This window comes from Cardiocondyla obscurior, linkage group LG06 (assembly GCF_019399895.1).
Source record: "Cardiocondyla obscurior isolate alpha-2009 linkage group LG06, Cobs3.1, whole genome shotgun sequence".
In the NCBI taxonomy this organism is placed as follows: domain Eukaryota; kingdom Metazoa; phylum Arthropoda; class Insecta; order Hymenoptera; family Formicidae; genus Cardiocondyla; species Cardiocondyla obscurior.
The window spans coordinates 4,286,707-4,312,437 of NC_091869.1; the positions used below are offsets into that span (position 1 = coordinate 4,286,707).

Below are 25,731 nucleotides of genomic sequence, written 5' to 3' on the forward strand. Positions count from 1 at the left end.
TAAGTTTTTTTTTATTATATTTGTTATGTTTATTTTTATCGCTGCAATCTTTTTGTTTATTTATTTTTTAATATTTTTTTATTATATTTTTTATCATTGATAAAGTTTTATTGTAATAAATATCATATAGAGATAATAAAATTAATACAAAAACATTATTGTCTGCAGCGCATTTCGAAATTGCTCATATTTCGTTTTTCATTTTATCTCTCACGAATTGTTATTAATTTTTTTTTTTATTGCAAGATTAATGCTCTTTGGGCGGAAAAAATTTGCAAAAAGCATGTTAAAGAAACGTACGATTAGAAACGCTTCTTTTATTTAACCAGGTTTTAAATTATTTTCCGCACACGTAAATATATATATATATTTTTTTTTTATTTTTAAATCTGTAAATTTTTTTTTCAGTAATACGTAGAACAAATAGAGATCAAAGTAATTTCTTTTTTGATTAAACCTTCGAGAGAAGAAGTTACGTTAAAGAAAAATTCTTGATTATTCGATGAAGCTCCTTTCATTAATACTTGAAAAAAAAGGCGTAAACTTGTCATACAAGATTACTATAGCTCATTTTGACACAGATGTATAAGTTTTTATAATCATAAATTATTTAATAGTAAAACAAGTTTTTTTGTGTTAGAATTTTATTTATGCAAACATTTTTTCGTCTTTTTGACAAACTTTTTTGCGCTCAAAAAGGTGTACAAATTTGCTTACGCGACATGATCGAGTCTCAGTTTGGTGCGAACGCGCAACTGCAACTGATGGCTTTCATTACCGTCATCGGGAACAAATTCGTGCCACTCATCGTCGAAACTGAAATTGGACGGGTGCGCGACTCCCTTTTCGTTTTCCCGAGGATCAACGCGGCTCCGTGAAAGAAGGTAAGTTCCGTCGCACTCGTCTCAAGTGTTCCCGGGCTTACGTAAATGTAAACTACACACACGGGAGGGAAATACCTTCCCGCTACTAGGAAATATGACATACAATTTTATGACAGGCACATTCGCAATCCCCCGAGGTCTATTTGCAGACGCGCGGTTATCAAGTTTGGCTACTCCCGATGACTGCCGATCTATTTTCAACTCGCCACGCTAATATTGTATGCTCGCTTCAATTGGCCGTCAGTTATCACGATATTACACTTAATCGTTAGAAGTTTCGCAAAGCGTTAACACACGCATAAAGAGCGATTCGCCGTAATTGCCGAGCGACGTCATAGTTCAAAAGACTCCGGAAGATTGATGGTATCGTAGACGTCTGCGATTCGCAGGAAAGAAGCTCGCGAGAGACAATCCCCGCGTACTATTTGAATTATTTAACTCTAAACGAGAAGCTGTCGCAAGCGTAATAATAATTCGAAGCGCAGTTTTGGCTTCTTAATTCGTATATAACGCCGATCAACATTTAAGCACGTGGCTCGTCGAGCTGGTTTCGCACGGAAAGCCGTGAACTTTGCGCGGATTTGTTTCGCGACTCCGTATCGCATTCACGACAAAACGCGGCGCCTCGAAGATAATGATAAATAATTATATATACGACAATTATAGAACGCCAAAGTTATACTTCGCTACCCGAGCTTCTCCGCCGATTACGTTAGGCTACCTTATCGCGTTTAAATCGCAAAAATCCCGTGCGGGTCGACGCGCAAATTAATACTTGCCGAGCGTTCACGACCGCTTATCGCCGCGCACCGCGATATATAAATTTCGGACTAAAAATAAGGACCGAACGTTTTGTCGTGAAGCTTCGATAATATGACCGCGATTGTGCACGTCATCTTTCCGCTCGCCACCGGAATAAGATGCGAAATCACGATACATGGGCCCGCAAAGTTTGGGAAATTCCAATCGCATTGGGGATAAAGTATCCGATGGATAATTGTTAATTGATTTAATCAAAATTCGTGCGGGGGCTTTATTTTTTATTTGACACATGGATAATAATTAATAATTAATAATAATAATTACGTTATAACTTTTATCCAAGCAGGGATATTGTAGCCCAGCACGGTAAGTTCAAGAGTCTCTAAAAAATGATTATCTTCCGATAAAAGCGACGTCATCGACTAATATTATTGCTATTCTTTAGCGCAATTTTTCTTTTCGAAATGACAATAACGCCATGAAAAAGCCGTTATAAAATATCTTTCGTTTTTTTTTTTTTTTTTTTTTGCATTGCTTCTTCAAGTATTGTGCGGCTCGGCAGCCTCCTTCGCGGTAATTTATTCCCATCATGAATCACGCGCCAGTCACCTGCGATGCATTCTTGCACTTTGCCCAAATTCCCACAAACATCTCCGAGACAATGCAAGCGTAAGATAATACTAGCTTTATCACCTATCGTCAAACTAAGTTTTCCATTTTAATTTTAACACCAAAAATAAAAAAAAAATTAAAAAATGACACAAGATCCGTTTTTATTAATTTATTTTTAAACTATCGTCGTCAATTAAATTCAATCATTAAGTCCCTGCATAACGGAATTACGACAAGTACTCAGGTAATTGATGTAATAAAACCAACTCATTGCCGTCTGTTCTTGAGATAATCATGAAAAAAAAGGAGAAACATCGAGTGCACAATGTGCGATACCGTTCGAACTTTTTTAGCCTCTTCCCACGACTTCACTCGATATTTTTTATGCGATACTACATATATCGCATGTTTGCGCGCGTACGTCGCCTTCAACCACGCATCGCCGTAAGCCCGATCAGGCCTGCAGCAGCGCATACTTTGATATTTCGGTGGCAAAAATTTTCCGCGATGTCTGAAACTGTTTGGAAAACGAGAATCTCTCGAACAGCCGCCGCGAAAATCCGTCCTGTTTTACGCTTACGTGGAAGCGCTTTACTTAATAAAAGATGTGAAACATCGTATCGGAACTCGAGCAAGAAACCGATTGGAGGGTGAACGTAGGCGCAGCCCGCTAAGGAATCCGTAAATATTAATGTTTTCGTATTTCTCATCTGCATATCCGCGCGCTTTCGGCTCGCGTGCACGATTATGTTTCGAGCGTGCTGGAATTGTCCCTGGCGGTCTCGCTACTTCGCGTTATTACATTAGATATTATTCGTGTTCTCTTCCATTTCGTATTTTTCAACTAACTTTTTAATGCCGTTATCACTTTTTCCGTATTATTAAAAAAAAAAAAAAAAAAAAAAAAAAGGGAGAAAAAGTGAATAAAATTATGTAAACTCGGTCAACAAACAATATAAGTAAATCTGAATAATTAGTGATCTGTATTTAGACAGTAAAAACATTAATATTTAAAATAAATTAAAAGATTATAACAGTAGCGATCTAAATTGCGAAAAGATGTAAATGTGTTTTATCATATTTGATACCGCCGGGATTAAAGATATTTTTAATCAGACTCGAATTTATTGGCATAATTCCGAATTTTCGCGAGATACTTTGAAAAATATAAGTATTAAGAGTTTCGATGTGTTTTTTTATACTCGATTTGTGAATACGTTGAAAAATCGAAGTAACCACAAGTTTAATATAAGTAAAACTTAAAATTAAATTTTATATTAAATAAAACACGCTTTTTTTTTACGCACAATAGTGACATTAATATTTATATAAATATTATGAATAAAAACAACATTAATATTTAATCAAATTTGCAGATAAAAACAACTTTAACATTTACATTTTTGATCAAGTAAAACAAAATGACTGATAAAGTAAGTATTTTTTATTTTCTTTTTTTAATTCTTTCTTTTTCAGTCGCTGCGGGTCTTTATGAACTTAGAAATCATCTACGTAGAATGCTGATTGCTCGTTACGCGAAAGATTCTCCGAAAGCAAACGAAATATCTCTCTTCCCGGGAGAGACAAACCGAAGCCAAATATTTTTGTTTTACATTCCAGAATGTATATTGTTTCCCTCCGAAAGTGTTAATCGGTTTCCTGAATCGAGCCAATCGATAAAATTCCTAAAAAGTCATTACTCGGTTCTCGTGAAACGAGATATAAGTGACATACGTAAATTTGAAGAGGAAAGCAGAAGCGATAGGGACAATTTCTTTTCTCAGAAGTTAACGACGTAATTTGTACAATTTTATACACACACATTATATACAGTACACGTAACTCTCTACTTATTGTTAGTCATCGATACGTGCAAAGTAGACCGTTTGATTCTACTTAGATATCGTAAAATCGATGGCAGATTAGTAAAGAGATTTCTGTCGTCTTAATGATAAGCTCAACGATTAAAAGTGTGACGCATTAACTGATCATACGCGAATATTATTATTTTTCATACGTAATACATTTCGAATCTGATCTAGTTTCCCAATTTAATTTATTAAAAAAAAAAAAAACTTTTAGCGGCGGAAAGATTTAAATATTATTTATTTAAAAAAATTAAAAATTAAAAATAAAAAAAAAATGTATATATGCAGCAACGTGATAAATATTTATAACGCATTTAAAAGAAAAGAACACAATGTCGACTCGGAACGTGGCTTGAAACTTAACGCGGCAGAATTATCAGCTCGGTGCGAGCTTGGATGCAACAGGTGCCAAGACGAAGGAGCCGCTTGCTTATTTATTCGCCGGAGCGTCGCGCTAAAAAGTAGCATAATTTGTCACCCCGATACGATCGGCATTTTATCAATAGCCGACGGAAAGGAGGCATCAAACGCCTACTTTGGCCCACAATCTTGCCCGTCACGGCGCCGATATCGGCAGGAAATTTACAGCGTTCGGCCTGCCGTCGAGATACCAATGACTAAGCACGGAGGAATTGATGAAATGACGAAATAGCGGCGCGTATCGCGCCTCCGCTTCGCGCCTCTATCATCCCCGTGGCGACGCGAAGTGAGAAACTACGCTTTTACTATGCCGCGGATTTCAAGCAGATAATTTAGATAAACACAAACAGGCACGAACGCGTCAAACTGAATTATCGCTATCGCAGCGCGATAAGCGGCCCCTCCGAGCGTCTGGGCGATACTTATTTGTTGTTCCCTCGCCGATGTTACGTATCAATTACTTTCTTACCGGTTCCCGCCGGTCTCGCCGTCGTCGGGTAAGCCGGAGATTACTCCCCTCCGATTATGCAACACGTCCGAGAGGATAAGAAAAGCGCGGCCGATAATTATAACTCGATGTCCGGTTGCGCGAAGGTGTTTCTTAAGCGATTCCCGCCGCGTTTCGCGGCAATGTCATTGTTCCACTTGTCGATGGTAATGGAGCACTGAAAATGTCTATGACCGATATAGAGGAACGGCATTAACTCAATGACCGTGCGAATTAGCGTCCAGGCTCCAATGCCAAGTAGGCTAATGAAATGGCCGTCCGTTCGCCGTGGAATTAGCATTATTCATATTCGCGCAGACCAGCATCGCCGCGCGCGATTCGCATTAGAGCGTCTGGCCGATTTCGAAAAAGAAGCGCTATGAGCCAAGGCGGATCCGATCATCCCTTTCCGGCCGTTAACGCGCGAACGCCGCGATATACCGAAGCGCGATGACGCGGTACTCATCGGCGATACGCGCCGCCTCGTTAGCGAAACTTCCCATTACGTCATGGCACCTTGTGCGCGCGTTCACTGCTCGAAAGCACCATAGACGATCCTATCGTTAGGTCGCAAAAACCGGCTCCTTCATGCGTCCGCGCACTCGCCGCGAGAGTTGAGTCTATCATTGAGCGCACTTCATTACATTTCATCTAAAACGACTCAATGGTAACCGTACATGAGAAGCGTAAGAGCAAAGAAAATACCTTTTTTTGAAACGGAAAAGAAAAAGAAAAAAAGATTAATTGCAGAAGAAATAAAAAGAAAGATTTTAGGAGTAAACGCTGCTGATCGCGCTCGACGGTTTCCACCCTTGCTTTCCTTTTATCTGCAAAGTACAGGTGGATGCTTCGCAAACGCTTGATGATCCAAATCAGCGGAAAATAACGGGAGATTTTTTTTTTCTCCCTCCTTCCCCATTTTAATTAGAGACGCTAATAACCGCGCTATTTTTCTCGGCGCCGCGAGCGTTAGGTCGCGGCACGATAACCCGTTCTATTTTGGTGCCTGGCGTACGAGATGCACGAGCGGCTCGGGATTAGAGTCTCGTGCGAAAGTCGATTAACCGGCAAAAACGTTGATAAGTGGCATCGGATATTACTGCGCGATAAGCGAGACTGCGAGCCCGTGCAAGCATCCCCGGCGAAACTCTCGGACTCGTGCTCGCGATACTTGGCAAACGCTAGAGCTTCCTGATTACCCGATCCTTAATTTGTATTTCTCTCTCAAACGAAATTCCTCCGAGTCCATGCTCGGTCAAGCAACTCTCCGGGATCCTCTCATTCCGTGTGACTTCACGCGGAAGAAGTGACGTCGCGTTGGACCAAAAATAGCCGCGGTCCTCTCGTTTAATAGCGATGCGCGTCGCTTCATTCGATCGGAACGTAAGCATGATGAAATCGGGGACGGCGGATGCTGAGGAATTCGTGCCACTTCTGTGAAGTGTCTTACGCGCGAAATAATCGGACGTCAGTCTCTTTCAGAGGAGAAGGGGATGGGAAACCCGCGTGATAGATCATTGCGCGGAGAGAAGGAAAAAAGAAGAAAGAAAAAAAAAAGGAAAAAAAAAGAGGAGACAGCAAAGAAATTTGCCGCTTCTCCGTAAGTGTTACAGGTGCGTCATTCCATTTCGGCGCGTGGTGATCAGGTGTGTTTGATCGATGTGTCTGCGACGCTTACATCATCTCGGTTTTTTCAAGTGGCGCGAGTGAGAGAGCGAATGTCGCTCGGAGAGGAGAAAGGAGCTGATCGCCAGCGACGTAAGGAGCGAAAGTATATATATATATATAAAAAAAGGAGGAGACGCGCTCTTGTAAAAGCTGTCGCACGAACGTGGGCGCGGATGAATGAAAATGATGTAATAAATTCGAAGGAATTAGCGGATTGTTGGCGTGGAACGCTTCGCGCGAGGGTGGTGAACGAGGAGGGTGAAAAACGAGACGAGGGAGAGGGAAACGCAAATGAATCGGAGAGATAGCAGTGATAGCGGATGCAATCTGCCATCGAGAGCGATCAATTGGCCGTATCGCGCGTATTTGCGCGCCTATCAAAATACTCGATTTGACCGCAATTTTTTTTAATGATGTCACGTCCAGCGAGATTTCACCGCGGATGAAAGTCCGAGAGATGCAATTTAAAAAAAGAAAAAAATTTACGCGCGCACACTCGAAGATTAGCGTGAACGCACTTTCTTTTAATTATACTAATTTTAATAATTTTTATTGTTTTATTAATACAAATATTAATTCTTGTAAGTAAAAATTTTTTTAATGTTTTTAATTAAACTTTGTATATATGTATAACAATGAATCCTAATTAATTCTATGCATTCGTATGTTATCAACAATTTAAAAAAATTATAAAAATAGCAGATACGAAAAATCAAATAGCGAGTATGCGAAAACACGCATTTTTTGAACGTGAAAATTTAATCGGGATAAATCTATTTAAAGGCCGCACGTACTTTGATCGTCCTCGTACCCTAGCAAGAAACAATTTTTATGTTCAAAGAGGGTTACGTGCTTCATTGAATAATATGTAACAGCATAATGCATACACGATATCCTTGTAGCAAATGATTAATCGTTCGAGATGGTATCGCGGGCTCGAAATAACGCATGTAAATGAATCGCGTTCTCGGAAACCGGCCGATGGAGGCATACCAGATCTAACGTCATTGTACCTCCCCTGCTACCCTTTACATCTCACGAGGCGCTTCAGAAGTTGTTGTTTCTCGAGAATAGAAGAGATTCGAAAAAGATTTAAAAATTCCTCGCTACTCGTGCGCATTATTTTGCTCGTGATTCAAGAACCGTCTCGCATACGGCGGAATATCGGATACGGCACAGAGGATACGGCCTTTCCGTCTAGAAATAAATAACACCTCGACATCCGGAATTCCAGGCCGCACCGTCGGAGGCGCGGCCTTTCACGATGCGGAGATGAAAAATATTTTCGATTTCTTCCGGGAGAGATAATGCGGCGCGGCGCGTGCCGCGTGCTTATCGGGCCGCGCAAATGCCGCGAGTCCCATTGATTTGCTGACGTAGACGCGCGTTGTTTCTACCCTGCGTTAGTTGTTTGCGTCCCGGCACATTTCGCGCGTAACCAGACGCCGGTGATTTCGAAATAGCCGCGCGTAATTGTGCCACGATATCTCCATCACCTGCCTCGCGCACTCGACGAAGTTGCGAATACGCATTTACGAAGTGGGACCCCACGTGAAACGAGAGCGAAAACGCCGACACCTGTACGGCGCCGTCGGTTTTCGAAATTATTGTTATTGAGAAATCGCATCCGGACTATTCCGAGTCGCAATTCGCGTACACGCCGGCGAACGTCACGCTGGGATTAACTTTTCTTCCGCTTTATTAAGTTTAATAGCTTTCCAGCGGTTAACGATTGAAAATGAAATCTTACGGTGAAAACTGTTTCTTCGATTACTAACTTGGAATTAACTTCCAGCGAGGTTCGATTTTAAATTTAATTTAGCTTGATTTTATTTGCGAGTTAAGAAGAGTGCGTCTTTTATCCTCTTTTGCTCGGAAGAGTTAAGACATTCGATTAAAAGAAAAAAGAAAAAAAAACAAAAGAAATATATCAATTAGTAATAGAAATGTCTTGAGCAATGTCCAATATTGTAGACATTTAAATTTAAATTTAAAATATTAAAAATATTAATAACATAATTTGCAGGGAGAAGTAATTTTTGAAGAAAAATTACTTTCTTTGGGAAACAGAAAGGTGTAAGCGTTTTACAGTTTCTCAAAATCCTCCACAGATTTTAATAAATTATTATTTTTTCTTTTTTTTAAATTCCCTGCAGTTATCTGTGAAATAACATGTGTAGCGCAAGAGTTATCATATTCAAACAGATGGTTTTGATCCATCGGCACGATCGAAATAATACTACAGATACAGGCTAAAATAAGAACGCAAATTCTTTTTTTTGTTACCGCATCAAATAACGTGCGATTGTCGGCAAGTATAAAATCGTTACGCGGAAAATTCTTTGCCCTCGAAATGTATTTTTCTCGAAGCTACATTTTCTCGATTAATAAAAGAGATAATTTAATAATCGCTAAAGCAATCGATCTCAAGTTTTGCACGCTTATAAAGCAAATGTCTTTCCACGGAGCACAATACGTAAACAACTTGCTGCATAAAATAACTCTTTTAAATAAAAAATTTTAGGAATACTCCCCTTTCAATAATATCTTATCTAATAAACCTGAATTGAATAAAAATTTAATTAAAAGCCAAAGCGGCCTTTCGATACTTATCAAACTTTTTGCACGGATCTTGGCCCTTTTAATTATCACTTCCAACATCGACGAAATAAATTCGACTGTCGACGTAACTAAGTGCGGTCGGCAGATTAAAAAAGTACGCGTTACATCGAAATTATTGCAAAATTGTTTAATTCGCGCGGGCATGACTTGGCAATCGTCAAAATTAAACTCTCGGTAGTAGGAGCGGTTTTTCAATACTAAAAAATATTATAAAATAGACATGTATCAGGCTCGTGTCTCAGTTGCAGAAGTTGCAGTGCGACGAACAGGCGCGGTTTTACGGCTCGCGATTTACGGCGAGAGTCACGGCGCAGGTAAGGAGAAGGCAAGTGCATTTGCGCGTGCATTGCGTAAATGCAGCCGAAGAAAGTTCTTCCGCGTTCGCCCGGGCGCGGAGGGGCCCGCGGGTTGCATAATACTTTCGTTGCAGGAGATGAAGGAAAGTGGCGTCGCTTATCGTTCTGCTCTCACCTTCTTTCCCCTCCCTTGTTTTCGCCCACCTCTTTCGCCGTATCGCAGGCCGAAGAATGCAGCCGCGCCAGGTAAATCGTTGAATGTTTTTTTTTTCTTTTTTTTTCCTTTTCTTTTCCCTTTTTTTTCCTCTCTTCCCTTTTTCCCCGTCGTTACTTGTGCAGCGTCGAGGTGTACGGAGCGACTTCTGGGGGAGAGAGAGATCGTCCGTTTTCGCATCGGGGTCGCGCCGTCTTGTCAGTGCGAAGCCGTCGGCGCGGATGTAGATTACAAACACGGCCGGGTACACGGATAAAATCGTTTTCCCATGACGGGACGCGAGCGGATGTTGTCAGAAAATAACTCCGCGAGCGTACAAAGCGAGGACTCGGATTGCAATCGAGTTTACGACAGCAGCTGCCTCCAGCAGATTCAATTACAGCTTCCGTTTAATGCGTGACGACATGGGTGCCTGAAGTGTTGAGCGGGAAGTTCTTCAAAGTGAGTTTGGCCCGGCACGCAGCGCACTACGTCCGGTACGCCATACTTTCGCATTTAAATCAACCAATTAAGTAATTTTTCCGTTTTTAATTAATTGTAATAATGAGGATAATAAATTGCCGCTACTCAGTCGCTATCAGCGGATGATTGTGCCGACCGCACGCGCTTCGATACTTAGCAATAAGCGTTATCTAAATTTCGCTGCGAGTCTCTTTAATGACACTCTTCGAGCGTTAATACCTGTGATGCGTGCAAAATCACGCGTGAGGTATTGACGTAATTTCGCGGTGAGTATCCCAATTGACAAAGTGCATATCTATAAATTGAAGAAAATTGCAGCTATTCTGATTTTCTCAAATTAGTTTTTTTTTTTTTTTTTCTTTATTTTTCCCTCAACGTTTGCAAAAGCTCAGCTTCCAGACGTCGAAAATTCACATGTAAGACTTTCATCAGCAAAAGGATTTTTCGTTTAGACCTCGACGTCCGTTAGTTTTATTTTACGGCCGTGGTTTTGCGCGCCCCGAGTAAAATATCGCAGGCAACGTGATCTGTGCGAACGGCGACGAAGCAGCCAAGAACGCGCGCAGATCGATTTTGCGGCCTCGGTCGGGAGAAAGAGCACCTACATTTTTTTAACCCCCTCGCGCGCAACCCTTCACGCAGGTCGGGCTACTCCCCCATGCGTGCGAGCACGTGATTTCCGCCGTCGTGGTCGACGTGGTAACGTGACGTACAGGTCGCACACGGCAGTTCGCGACGCGACAGTGACGAGGCTGGGGGATCGCCGCGCCTTTTGTTGGGACGGTCCGTTGCGATAGGCGAAAAGGTCCAGGTGGCTGATCGGGGACCACGAGTCCGGTGGTGAAACGCGACACGGCGAGCCGCGCGAAATCGCTAGGGAATTTAAATCCTCCCTCGCCGACCACCCCCTCCGGGGATTCTCACGTGGCGGGCGCGCCCGGGACCCCCCTCGTCCGGGCAGCCACCGATGTTGTGATCCGCGGGCGGGGGAGGTCACGATGTCACTCGCGTTTCTGCCGGCGGTGGAGATCAGGTCGTCGAAATACGCGCGGGCGCGCTCCGGGACCCGCGGCGCGGAACCACGCGGACCGGAAGACACCTCGACGCAGCCGGAGCGGAAGAGAGAAAGGAGCAGAGGGTGCGTCGTGGAGCCGACCGCCGAGCGGACCGATCCGCCGGAAATTGTTAACGCGCACGAGACCCTGTGAGTAGACACATGCACACGCACACACGTGACGAAACCCGCGTATCGGCCCCGTAAGCGGCTCTGTGTTATGACAGGTGCGCGCTGAAAGTGCTCGCGTCATCGCGATTCTAGGTGAAGCATTTCTGTTATCTGTTAAAACTTATCCTGTAAAAACTAGCAAAAGTGTCCACAAAAATATTCTTGTGGTTTAAAGACTTCTGGAGCTTAGTGTGAGACAATGTTCGACGGTTGCTAACTTTAATATTGAGCTCGAACCAGAGCTCTTATATATTTTCTCCTGTTTTTTAAAGTAAAAAAAAAATTATTATAATTATAATTATAATAATGAAAGATAATTAAGACGTTAATGTTTCTTATGTAGAAATTAACCTCTACGTTATTTTTAACATCCGCTCTGGTGAACCGTCTCGAAACTGTCTCGTATTATTTTTATTTCGACCTTTCGCAACCACGCCGTCCGATTTCCACCCCTATTGAGACCAGTGGCACGCTTTATCGACGTTCTCGATTGAAAGAAACGGCACGATTCCGCGTTATAGGAGAAATATTTCGTCGCAAACTATACTTCGCGGCGCGCTACTTGTGATTTGAGAATTTCGCTGCATTACAACCGCCTGTAATCGCGATAAGATAAGAGCACAATAAAAAAGAAAAAAAAAAAAATTGGACGAAATTTCCGCCAGCGAATCTCGTTCTCGTTGCCCAGTGCGTCACGTTGAAGAACGCAGATCGAAGTTGTCGTTTATTATTAATATTAAAATGCACATGGACACGAAAGGGATCTGCATCTTTCTCGCGCAATTAAAGAAAAAAAAAAAAAACAAGGGACACATCGCTGCGCTACAATTAATTTCACGGAAAGCCAACGGGACGTGAAATTATGTTCGCCGAGAGAAATTCTAAATTTTTTCGAGATAGAGAAAACTTTCATCTGTTTAAAAAGAAGAGATTTCCTCCTGCTTCTTTTTTTTCCTTCGAAGAAAAGAGGCGATATCCCGCCTTAGTCTTTCACTCGGTAAAAGTACGTTTTCTACGCTGTGCCTCGAGACTATCGCGTTTAATTTTAATCTTAATAGTCAAGATTTACACTGATATTTACACACGTATGTGTAAGCGGAAAGTGTAACTTCTGGTAGGGTCGGCCGATCGATATTCGGAGTGTATAGGTCGATCGATCGCTCTCCCAGGTACAACCACGTGCAATTCCACAGCGACGAGGCCGGCGGCGAAATTAATCCTTCCCGTGCAAAGGACATACATCTGTGCTCGCAAACGTTGAAACATTGAAAAATAACGTATATAAATGCTACAATATTAGTCGAACCTAATTAACCTAGCACCGATTGACTGTAACTCACAGATTAATTTTAATGTTGAATAAATGTTTTTTTATCGCTTGTTCTTGTCTAGTAGTGTCATATGAATATATGCATATATGCATACGAAATGCTCGCTTGACACGAGCTCGATTATCTCCGCGTCCACTTGAACCAACTAATCAACAAAGTAATCACGATCAATCGAAAAAGAGCCACTCATCAATCCACTCGCCTGTCGAAGTTGATAACTATTGAGGTATTTTAGTGAGAAATTTTTCTCCGCGAGTCCGCGAGTCTAAGCTAAGTGTAAAATAGTTACTCTGCTGTCAACGTGTCTTTTTTTTTTTTTCTTTTTTTTATTTCCACACTCGGCGGATTTATGACCTGGGGATCAGTCTGTGTCGTTATTAGGCTCAATCGAGCGGCCTTCGGCGTGACAGACCGGCTGGCATCGGATTTTCCCAGATCCGGTATCATTCGCGAAATTGATTTTCTCGTTACGATCTAACAAGAAGAACTTATGACTTTGATCGCTCGAACTAAGCGCACTGGCTTATTTATTAATTATTGCCGGACGACCGATCTCGTGCACTCTCCGCGGTCCGTCGGCGCCATAAAAAAAAAATAAAATGTGTTTTTCGCTTATGTATAAATAAACGCCGTCGAGACAAATTCCATGATGTACGACGCAAGGTCACTGAAGATAATTCACGCTTTAAAAAAACATGAGTGCATTATCGGACTTAACCTCCGCATTTCAAAACTGATTTGTTTCGTCGGGTGCGCGTCTACGTGCGATGCGAGCTACGCGAAATTAAGTGCGTGTGATCGGCCCCGTCATTAATTATCAGCGCAACCAGCAGTCGTTACGTGCTGTACGCGCGATTTTTATTTTTATTTTATTTTATTTTTTTTACATTAAAAACTGCAGTCGCACTTTAAATAAATCCGATCGTCGGAATGGGTGTTCAAATTTCTCAAAGTACAAATTAAAATTTAAAAAGAAATAACTACAAGTTAAAACATACGTTTAAAGCTATTAAACTAATTAATACCTTAACGCTGTTATATTTATCATTATACATAATGAGCAAATTATTATAATAATTATTATTTTTTATGCAAGAACGAATTGCTTTTTGATTTCGCGTATAAATTTTCATACATTTTCTTCTGTCAAAATAAATTTAAATTTATAATATGCACATGCAAGTGCTAAGTCCCACTCTCGCGTTTCGTGTCCAGCGTAAGTTAGGTCAGTGCTCTGTCTCGGACAGCTCGATGATAAGAGTCATGCGAGATTGCAATTGTATCTTGAGACACTGTTTGTAATTATATCATGAGACACTGTTTGTAATTATATCTCGGGTCCGCGCAGTGCGGCGCGGTGAGTTATCTTCTCGCATCGGGCGGAGTAATGGTCAACGCGATAAGCATTCAACGTAAACTCGGCCTTGGTGATGCGACCCGCTCTTAATTGTGCCATGAGCACACGGCGTTTCAAAATATGCCGCTCGATCGATGTGGGGAATATCTAATAGTCACTTTTGAATGAAATTCAAATGAAAGCCACGCTGCGCACGGGTTCACGAAGTGACGTCATGCCGGGGTAAAGTGGAGCTTCCGAATGATATACGTAACATTTCGCTGCAACTATAGCCGCAAAACTATATTCGCGCGTGAAATATTAATCAGAGCTTTTTCCGACGTCGGTTGATGACCGTCACCACGGCTATATCGATTTTAGTTACGCGATAGAGTTACGATGTCTCGGGTCAAGGATGTGAGCGCCACAATTAATGCATTAATAATGAATACAACGTGCGCAATAAAATTGCGTTTAAATTATGTTATTCTTCCTATTTTTTTTTCTTTTTCTTTTTTTAGATCGCCGGTGAATCATTAATTTGCATTTTTATCGTCTTAATCGTAATTAAAATCTATTTGTTTTATATCATATACAGTAGCTCTAGTAAATTTTTCGTAATAGATAAGTATATACATCAAAGATAACTAAAATGCAATGTCGAATTACTGATAATTATTTAAGTGTCATTTTACGTTTAAGTAAATAGGCGGTGTTATTTAATTTTAATTATTGCGATGTTATCCAATTTCATAAATAGGCCTTATTTTTTTTTCCAACGTTAATATAAATTCTTACAGTTGTATAAAACTTGAAGCGGACATCAAGATGGGCTTGACGAACACACAAACCAATTCGGAGCACGGCGAGGCCGACTCGAGGAGGATTTCGATCGACGCCTTCTTTGCAGAAACAGTGATTTTTATCACCGGCGCTACCGGCTTTTTGGGGAAGGTCCTTTTGGAAAAACTGCTGCGCTCGTGTCCTCGGGTGGCCACATTTTTCCTTCTCATCCGTCCAAAAAGGGGCCAGTCTGTCGAGGACCGTTTTAAGGAGCTGCTCAACAACCCTGTTCGTACATACATTTGCATTTGCTTGTTCTTTGCGTGTCGCATTTAACGCTCAGCTGTTCGTCCAGCAAGTTTCATCTATTTTGTTACTATCGTTCGAGGAAAAGAAATATTTTTCGAGCCGTTCGAAAATTGCCGGAAAATAAAAATTCGTTGGCTTTGGTCCCGAGATAAATTTAAGCATTGACTATAAGGATCAAACTCTTTTTAAGCAATCGTTCCTTTAATTTTCCTCTGTGAGCTGCGCGCTATCTTATTTTTTTCTTATTTCATCGAAATTTCCATCTGAAAATTGAACGAGCGCCTTTGGAACGGTTCGCCTCTGGATAATTCCGTGCTGTCTCGTGACTCGGAATAACTTACGACGACTTTTGACGTAAAGGCTCACATTATTGGGTAGCCCTCCTCCTTGTAAGTTCAACTTTATCGCACTCGCGCCAGATTCCTTGCGGCGTACGCACTTGTTAAATTAATGTAATATCGATTTCCCGCGCAACCTCGCGTAGGACGGCGAGCTAAATATTTCACCCGTGGCTTTATATCTAAAGTGTCAAGTTGTCATCGAAATGCACGACGAAAGGCTGGGCTTGTCGCCGTTCCCACGATTACCGCAAATTGCGCTATTACGACAGCGACGCTATTTTTTTTTTTCTATGCGGGCTGGTTCGCAGGTATTCGACAGGATACGCTCGGAGTTCCCGGACACCATGAACAAAATCTTTCCCGTCAAGGGCGACGTCGGTCTGCCGGATCTCGGGCTACAGCCCGCGGACAGGGATATGCTGATACAGAGGGTGAATATTGTGTTCCATAGCGCGGCCACCGTACGCTTTGACGAGCCGCTCAAAGTGGCAGTTAATCTCAACACCCTGGGCACCGATCGCATGCTGGACCTGTGCAGGCGCATGACCAACCTCATCAGCATCATTCACGTCAGCACGGCTTACAGTAATGCCGACCGACGGGAGATTGAAGAATCGATATACATGTAAGTATAATTCTCATTCCGATAGCGTCGCCTTCTGGCCCGAATCGATCTCCAAAATTTATGATTACGTTACCTCCCCTAGCGGAAATTTCTCGTTCCATGAGATTAGCACCATCTTGTAACTCTTTACGCTCTCCGAACCGCGCTTTTATCGATAACTACGCGCGTTTAATAATAAAAAATTTATTTGAAAACATGTAGGAAAAAAAAAGAATTGAGTAAACCGCGCGCCCTGTAATGTCTAGCGAGTAGAAAATATATTAATTGTGAAACTGAAATTAATTGTGTCTCGTCACTAATTAAGGTATCTCTAAACGTTAAAATAAGTACGAAATCTTTCATTCAGCCCACGTCAAATTTTCTTGTAACGCGTTAAATTGCTATTTACATAATTAAAGTTAAGAATGGGAATATATGGATCATAAAAACGAGTAAAGTGCTTTACTTCAAGAACACAGTGTCCGATAAAAGAAATGGAAGGGAGCCCTAATGACCGGACTATAAGTACATTCGATAAAAATGCTGTTTCTTACTGGCAATTTCTAGCTTGCCGCGGTGATATGATATTCAATATATGCTATTCTAACATGATATTCAAATCGCGAGTACGTTATTCCATTGTGCACGCGACACATGTCGCGTTTTATTCGACTTAATTTATGATGCAAATTAAGAAAGTAATTAAAAATCCCTCCGCAGCTTCCTTTAAATTAGCTCATTAGGGAAGAACAAAAAAATGTTCAGTCTCTTAAACATTTAAATAATATTAAATAACAAGACAGAAATAAAATTCTGTCTTGAATCGAGTCTAGTGGGAATTACGGAGCGCCGGAAGCGTGCTAATTGAAAGATATATTGCTGACGTTACAGCACGGAGGTGAATCCGTACACGGTGATCGACATGTGCGAGAATCTGGACGACGAGATGATAGAAATAATAGAGAAGAAAATGATCGGCAAGCATCCGAATACTTACACGTATACTAAAGGTTTGGCGGAGCAAATCGTGCTGTCTAAAGGAAGAGGCCTACCGATTGCGATCGTACGACCGAGTATAGTCTGCGCCGCGTACGAAGAACCATTCCCAGGATGGATAGACAACACCTGCGGCATTACAGGTGCAATCGCAATTGTTTAATTTAAATATCCTCCGCGCTGTAAGAATTTTACAAGCGCCTAATACCGAAAAAAGAAAATATTTAATTAAAAAAAAGAGAAAAAAAATTAAAACAAGCGAATTAAAAACTTTCCAGAAACAGTTGTCATTGATGCTAATAATCAATAATTTTTTTTCTTTTTTTTTTCTAATTAATACTAGTATTGTCACGGCGGATTGTTTGATATGTAGGTATAATGACGGAGATCGGAAGAGGAACCGTCAGAAGTATCATGTGCGAGGAGAGCCTAGTAGTGGACGTTGTACCTGTCGATTTTGTTGTCGATACCTTGATCTGCGCAGCCTGGCAGAACGCTATGCAAAATACTAGCTTGATAAAAATTTACAACTGCACCAGCGGTAACATGCATCCAATTACGTAAGTATGCAGCAACGATATCGCCAATTAAATAAATAAAATCCAAAAATTTGATAGGGAGCTGTACATCTTTTTTTTCTGGCTTTACGTTAAACAGTGTTTGTCACCTTGCCGTGAATCTTTACAGATGGGGCGAGTTTGGCTGCCTCGTGAGGAAACACGCAATAGAATCACCGTCGAAATACGTGATGTGGTATCCGGGTTTCACGTTTAGAACGAATAAATTTATTCACGCCATCATGGTGGCCACGTTGCACTACTTGCCCGCGTTTGTCGTAGATCTTATATTGAGGGTCCAAGGTAGCAAGCCCATGTGAGTAATTAGCTTCGTCGGGGGTTAATTTTATTAACAACGGACAAAGACTACGGTGACGTTTCCTTTCAGAATGTTGAAGATAACCAAGCGGTTCGAACGCGCGGCGAAAACCGGCCAGTTCTTCGCTATGAACGAGTGGAAGTTTCACACGGGCAACATGATAGAGTTGATTAAAATCGTAAACGAGTCGAAAGAAAAGGACCAATTCGACCTGGACATTAAAAATATGGATTGGGACGTGTACTTGCACCAGTACATGTTAGGAATCCGGAAATATATCTTAAAGGACAATCTAGACACGCTAAAGCACGCCCGAAACAAACTGTCGAAGTAAGTTTTTCCAGTCTCGCGCTTTTCGTTTCGCAACTCTCGCAGCCTCCGCGAAGCTGCGGAAATAATAAATTGTATTGGTGTATTGCAGATTGTACTGGATGCAAAAGTTCACCAAGGTGCTCAGCACGTTCGCATTATTAGGAATAATCAAATGCGTCGGTCGGTGATGCCATCGAGAATCCGAATCGCGATACGCTCGATCCGAGATATGCCATAGAAAAGTCGTAAGGGAAAATATTAAGAGAAAGAGACATGACTCGTACTTGGTCCTTCGAAAAATTGAAACCATCATCAAGCACTAATCAAACATTAAAAGGCAACAATCTGTTATTAAGCAGATTTACTTAGAAATATATATGTCAGCTATTTTTAAATATATTCGGAATCAAAAGATAGAATTAAAGATTTGCGAACACTTCTCTATGAATCTTTATGAATCTTAAATTTATGAATCTACATCGAAACACTTATTCTTCTAATAGTTATCGCGTTACTACACCAACGAAAATATATTAGAAATTAATGTATTTTAAACAAGTCAAAAATTAAGTCGGGGAAATGTCGGGCTTTTATTAAATAATCGTATTTTAAATTTTACTATCGCGGTCCGGCTCTTACGATATTAAAAGTTTACACACACATAAGAAAAAGAAAAAAAAATATATGACACATTTTTTAGCGTTCACAGACCAAATGCGTCGAGCATGTCACGTGTATATGCGAACCAAATTACGCATAGTACGAAGAGCTATAGATTTTAAATAATAATAACATTATTTTTGCAAAGACTGATTTTAATCAAATATTCTAAAAAAAAAGAAAAAACCAATATATTGAAACAAAACAAGGGGGCTTATACTATTATTAATTATTATCAAAAAGAAAATAATTATTTTTGCTAACCCAAATATTCTAATAACCACGATAAAATATAAAATAAAATAGAAAACTATATTCGTGTCTCACTCTCAGGAACAGATGGATAAATTCTTCGCGGTGAAAAGCAGATAAAAAAAAAGAAATATATATAAATATTTTTTTAGACACTCGGGCGCGACGAGCGATAAGGCTTTTATCCTTTCGCGAAATGAGGAATTGCAAGTATCAAAGCAAACAAAATATATTAATAATTTATTACAACCCGTAACACGATTCGCAATGCAATTCGCATATCCGTAATTTGATTTTTATACGGAGTTAAATATTAATGTTGCAAGCTACGAACGTCGATTTATCTGTCACGTGTAGTTTATGCATCGCGTTAGTATAAATTCGTTGATTTTCGTCTGGCGTTCAGCGAAAATACGTGGTCGGTAGGAAAAGTAATTGCTGGTCGAAAATAAATTCTATCTATTCGTAAAACGTGGCACGACAGTTTTGATAAAAGAAAAAAAAAAAAAGAACAAGAAAAAAAGAACAAAAAAAATAAAAAATCGTGCCACGAATGTTCGTTAACTCTTAGGACCAATTCCGCGCGTATATTAAGCGTGTACCTGAGGGCGAATTTTTTCAGGGTACCTAATTAACAACTACACTTCTCTTTGCGTTTAACAACGTATCGTAGATAAGCATGGACAACTAATGAAAAATACGTTCTTGTTAAGCAACATCATAAAAGATGTTTTTATATCCATTAATGCGTTATCAAGTATCCAAACTTGTACAATACCTTTCGATTAAATAAAACATATTTGTAATTAAGGCCAGTTTCATTAATTTAAAAGTATATCTTAAATTTTTGCCCCTGCCGGAATTATTCACTGCTCGGAAATATTCGTAACCTGGCCAGTGTTTATGATGCGTTTGAGGTGCGCACTACGAAGCATCACGCATGGCACGCATTGTAGTGCCGCATGGTGCCACTCGTCGATTAATTAGCGATGCTCATTGCATCTAACGCCTTTATCAGTATAATGAGCACATGGAAGTTGATACAGCGACGGTGTTACGATCTGCTCTCGTATAAGTACTCATTGCTCGTGATATTGATAGCGTTTACTTGCATATTCATCGGCACGGTGCACTTCGGAGAGGTTAGAACAACGCTCCCCCTTTTTAATGCGTGCATTGTATTTTCCGTTTTATGCACGTCGTGCTGCATACGCAGTCGTGACAATTTATTCCCAAGTCGCGCGATATTTTTAATGCGACGCTTTTGCGCCACGTGCACGTTATCGTGATATTTTATATGCCGCAATATCCAAAGACTGCAATAGGTTTCATGAGTTTGTCATGCAGGTATGGCTGATATGGAGCAAGGAAAAGTATGAGGCGGTCTTCCACTCCTTCAACGACAATATTCTGGGGAAATCCTTTCAAAAAAAATTGTGCCAGCACGTACCCATTGACGTGGTTTACACCTGGGTAAACGGGTCCGACCCAGCGTTTCTGCACAGTCTCCAAAAACATGTCCCCATTGCAGATCTTAACGCCAGGGCCTCGAGATTCAGCGACAAAGATGAGCTGCGTTACTCATTACGCTCGTTGGAAATGTATGCACCCTGGGTGAGGCATGTATACATTGTCACCAATGGCCAGATACCCAGTTGGCTGGATATGGACAATCCCAGAGTGACCCTGATCACTCACGAAGATATTTTTCTCAATAAAAGTGATTTGCCAACTTTTTCTAGTCCCGCTATTGAAAGTCATATTCATAGGTGCTTGAAAAATATAAAGTACATTATGTAGACGAAATGTACGTTCAGACGCAATAATATTTTTTTTTTTTTGCAGGATACCAGGCGTCTCGGATAAGTTTTTATATTTTAATGACGATGTTATGCTAGGTGCCGAAGTATGGCCAGAGGATTTTATAACTCAAGCAGGCGGGCAGAAGATATATCTAGCGTGGTGGGTACCTGACTGCTCTGAGATTTGCCCCTGGGCTTGGGTTGGCGATGGATCGTGCGATTATGCTTGTAATACGACACTGTGCGAATTTGACGGTGACTGAATTATTTTTTTATAATATTGTACACAAGTAATATTTCTTATGTTGAATGAAACATTCTGTATTTTTGTACATAGGTGGAGACTGCCAAACGACTGATATTCCTATAGATAGCGAAATCATGGAAGAATATGATGATAATGACTACCCGTATAAGTATTTCCTAGATTCACGCGAAAATAATAACGAGCTAAAATTGTTAAGTATCTTACGGAATAAAAACATAATTCGTTCATCGCAAAAAAATACGCCAATAATCACATCACAGTATAATCTCAGTAATACTACTTTTAAGCCAATCCGAACGTTTCAAAATCTTAAAAACAGCAGTTCTAAGGAGTTGCAAATACGAGGAATAAAAATTAACGATAAAGAAGACTATAAATCTATGAGAAACTTAAAAGCTATATATTCTAAATTTTTTAACGCCTCTGGCAAAATTGCATATCGTATCAAACGATTGAAACGTTACCGCAATATCATGAATGCCGCACAATCGAATAACTCTGCCAAGTTCGATAAGTTTGCATATCCGAATCAGTGGAAACGTAATGTACGAGGGTTAGATACATATGCGGAGTCTTTATTATACGTTAATAAAATATATAACGCCGTTTATGGCCTAGAACGAAGGAGAGTACCTGCGCACATGCCGCACTTAATTGATAAATGGATTGTAAATAGCATGCAGGAGAAGTTTAAACTTGAATTTAAGAAAACGTCTAGTCACAAAGTGAGAGATCCCGAAGACATGCAATTCGGATTTTCCTATTTCTACTTTTTATCCAGTGAAAAACGGAGAATGCCCGTCGGAGAAATATTCGATATATTCGACACTGACAAATCCCGGTAAGAAACAACGTGTCACTTATAATTACATATAATTATAATAACTAACGCTACAAATCGGCCGATACTTTTAGCACGTGGTCGGACAGGGAAATAAGGACGCTTTTATCGAGATTGTACCCGTTGCCACTCGATTATAATCTAGTCATGGAATTTGAAAACGAGATAATAAATTGCTCGCGTCGTACAGATCTTCCAGAAGCCGTTAATGTTCCGTCTGGAGAAAGATATCTGGACTCTACTCTCGTAAGTATGACACAGGAAATCGTGCACTCTATTATTTCAATGCAATAATACTTAACAACAAATAAAAAATATAATTGCAACATTTTCTTTTCACAGCCAATAGTTTCCAAGGAATTGATATCAAACTGCGAATCAATTTCTAAAAAAATGCAATCGAAGTTCGGCAAAACTAGTCGATATCCGCATGAAATAATAAAAGCTGGGAAAAATGAAATTTTCGAGATGTTAACTAGCAACGTTTCCTTAACAGTGCAGCTACTCGATGAAATTCGAAGAGATCAAAAGTATGCTTTTATATTATATATTATAATCTTTCATTTATCTTAAATACATAGGAACGATTTACATGTTCATTAACACTTTCAGGAAATTTATCTGCTTGAACGATGACATCGATCCCCTTCGACACTCTGAAAACGAGATTGTTCGTGCCCTCCTAAACGACTTTTATCGTTCGCTGTATCCACTGCGAAGCACATTCGAATTACCATTGCAATATCGAAATCGTTTCTCTCATCTACACGAACTTCTTGAATGGCGAGCGAATCGTGCGAAAGCTAGAAACCTATTACTGTGCCTTCTGGCGTTACTCCTTATGCTTACGTTCTATCACGTATTCTATCACCACATACGTAGGTTGTGCAGAACTCGAGAATTCTCTACGTTTCTTGTGTGAATAATTAATAACGAAGCCAAATTGTCTATACGCAAAGAGCCCAAACATAAAACTAACAATATTAATTGTCAATATAATACTACCAATGTTAACTTCTAAAGTTTAAATAAGGTTAAAAATGTTCATCGAACAATCCGTAAGAGTTTTTTGATTCGACATATTCTAAAATCAGATTACGATATATCTGTGATATAATAAACACTTTTTATAATCGCATTTTAATAAAAAGTTTGATTATATATATGTAATAAAACGTTGAACGTTTAAGAATGGCAGTTACGTCCAAAAATCAATTATAATTTCGTGAATAATGCACACATTACCTGATGGCGTTTTTCGTATTCATTATGAAATAACAGCATTATCACGACCTTGGCATCGCTCGCTCGTGCAAAGATGGGCAGTTCGTGTGACGGATATTTCGTGGTCCGATCATACCTTCCTGCAACCTAGCACATTCCAGCATCCAAGCTGTTACATTTGCAATCCGCTCAGCTGACACACGAGGTCCGATACCTACATTTTAATTTAAAACTTGTCTGTTCAATCTGTTTTAATTTCTTATAAGTGTTGGGACATACCGTATATATATAGATATATAAAAAAAACATTTGTTTACCTGGCACATTTGGATAGCACGTGACTTTCATGTGCGTCTCCATTCCAGAAAACATGCTTCCATCGTTATCTTTCACGCCACAAAATTTTTTACCAATCATATCACTGTTATCTTGCTCATTATTTTTCTGACTAATCGAATATTCGTCGCCTTTTTCTTCTAAATTGATAGTTTCCTTTTCAAGTGAACTATTCTCTATCGGCTCTGATATATCAGCTGCAAAAATTAATCAGAAAAAATTTTAATAAAAGATATTAAAAAGATAAGTTAAAATAAACGAGCGCAAACTACATAAAAAAATAGACAACTATCGTACTTTTTGACAAATCAACCTCGTCTTTGGATATTAATTCTGAATTAATATCCACGTCAGTATCTTGGCTGTTTATAGAGCAAGTGTGATCGACGAAGGTTTCTTTACCCATGGTATGATCCGTTGTAGCATCATCAAGCGTATCTTTTTCGTTGCCGTCGCACGCGAGTCCCGCTAAATACCTATTTATTTCAAGAAATATTAATCGAACAGTCGCAATCAATAATTACAAACGGAAAAAGATGTTGAAGCATCGCAATGCCGAACTTACTCGTATATTTCCATAAATAAGGTGAGCGGAATCATTGCGGATCCGCCGTCTGGCTCGTGGGTGAATAGTTGGCAAACCATGATCATTGTCTCGGTGAGATTGGCGCCGAGCAGGCTCACCGCTACGGCCAAGAATTTCTTCACCTCGCAAGTGCGACGAAATCGCCCAATCTGAAGAATTAGGTTGAAATGCCTGCGATCCAAGCAGAGGCAGTCCCAGCGATGTGAAATTATCTCGACCGGCAGCGTCTTATTGTAATCTAGAAAAAAAATTACCCCGAATTATTAGAATGTTGCATTATTATCTAGAAAAATTATCGGATCTTTTCGATGATTACTCTCGTACTTCCAAACTGTCGCAGCAGCACCCTGAGAAAACCCAGTGTTAGCCCGGAGGCTGTGTTTGGTGGCGGATACTCCAGCCGCGACTTGACCGGCGGCTCCTCGCCCTCGGCTAATGCGCGGAAATACGAGCCGGACCATTTGAGCAAATCGTAAGGCTGTGTGCGTATCGCAGCTTTACAGAATTGCTTCAGGATCATTGGCAGCCTGGCCGGCACCGCGATCTCCTGTCCAAACGGCGGCTGCTCAATGTACGACATCTTTGCGGTGCAACAACGTTGTCTGCGAAGCGTGAACTTGGCTCGGCCGATTGTTGTGCTTCCACGACGGTCTCCGTCGTCCGGGAAACGAAAACTCTCGCCGGTGACTCGGAGCTTCGCGCACTCGCGCGCGAGGCTCATCCCAAACGAAGCGCTTTCAGCATAATTCCTGTTAAAACAACGTCAATCAATTATTGATTTTCTCAAATCAGAAACAAAATTGCAATCATACAATTTTTTTTTGTAACAAAATGTCGTCGGTTACACAAGAATTTTTTTTTAAAGAATAATTTAATAATAAGATTAATATTCATTTTACGCCGATGGAGCCATTGATCTGTTAAAGTACGAAAGTCAGATCGAAGGAAACGATTTAATTAAAAGTTCTTACTTCGAATTCCGTCGATCGAATAATTGCCGGCTAAATTAATCGAAACGATCGAGGACGCTATACTTTCGCGGCGAGTGCAAGGAATGCAGCGTAGTGCAGGTTCTTGGTGAAGCTTCGCAGTTGTTCCCAACGTTTTCGCCCGCAAGTCGCGAATCGAGGCGCCAAGCTAAACGGTGGCAAGAATTTACTGCTAACGTGCGCTGCGTGAATATGCAAAGCCGACGCGACCGTTGGCTTGATACCTTCTTAGTTGCAGGAGCAAGAAGGATCGCCGCCTGTCGTCGTCCGAAACCGCGGGTTTTTCCAACGCACTGCCGCGCCGCGGACGCGACGGTAACTGCGTCGTCAGATGCGTATTAAAAATGGGGAAGACGCCTTTACTT

At 40.6% G+C, this 25,731-nt stretch overlaps 3 protein-coding genes across 4 annotated transcripts in view; 2 read left to right on the forward strand and 1 right to left on the reverse strand.

Moving 5' to 3' along the window:
• The window catches only part of LOC139103573 (putative fatty acyl-CoA reductase CG5065), a 31,713-nt gene extending 11,583 nt beyond the window's left edge, over positions 1-20,130 (forward strand). The window contains exons 1-8 of one of the 2 annotated variants that reach the window (XM_070658406.1): positions 11,074-11,499; positions 14,988-15,258; positions 15,929-16,245; positions 17,116-17,363; positions 17,594-17,780; positions 17,908-18,093; positions 18,166-18,426; positions 18,518-20,130. In XM_070658406.1, coding sequence (XP_070514507.1) covers positions 11,294-11,499; positions 14,988-15,258; positions 15,929-16,245; positions 17,116-17,363; positions 17,594-17,780; positions 17,908-18,093; positions 18,166-18,426; positions 18,518-18,596 — 1,755 coding nt within the window. In that variant the 5' untranslated portion in view covers positions 11,074-11,293 and the 3' untranslated portion in view covers positions 18,597-20,130. Of the gene's footprint in view, positions 1-11,073; positions 11,500-14,987; positions 15,259-15,928; positions 16,246-17,115; positions 17,364-17,593; positions 17,781-17,907; positions 18,094-18,165; positions 18,427-18,517 lie in introns of those variants that run through there. The other variant, XM_070658407.1, reaches the window with a different exon arrangement.
• Positions 20,131-20,230: 100 nt separating this feature from the next.
• Gnptab (N-acetylglucosamine-1-phosphate transferase subunits alpha and beta) lies at positions 20,231-23,475 on the forward strand. Its single transcript, XM_070658399.1, has 7 exons — positions 20,231-20,462; positions 20,668-21,089; positions 21,166-21,377; positions 21,460-22,231; positions 22,306-22,477; positions 22,574-22,761; positions 22,844-23,475. Exons 1-7 carry the CDS (start codon positions 20,310-20,312, stop codon positions 23,151-23,153), a joined length of 2,229 nt encoding a protein of 742 aa, XP_070514500.1. The 5' UTR covers positions 20,231-20,309; the 3' UTR covers positions 23,154-23,475.
• LOC139103583 (uncharacterized) lies at positions 22,765-25,564 on the reverse strand. The gene is made up of 7 exons (XM_070658423.1): positions 25,349-25,564; positions 24,702-25,126; positions 24,357-24,615; positions 24,089-24,267; positions 23,773-23,988; positions 23,477-23,669; positions 22,765-23,315 (listed from the first exon to the last, which is right to left on the reverse strand). Exons 2-6 carry the CDS (start codon positions 25,096-25,098, stop codon positions 23,518-23,520), a joined length of 1,203 nt encoding a protein of 400 aa, XP_070514524.1. The 5' UTR covers positions 25,099-25,126; positions 25,349-25,564; the 3' UTR covers positions 22,765-23,315; positions 23,477-23,517.
• Positions 25,565-25,731: the final 167 nt, after the last annotated feature.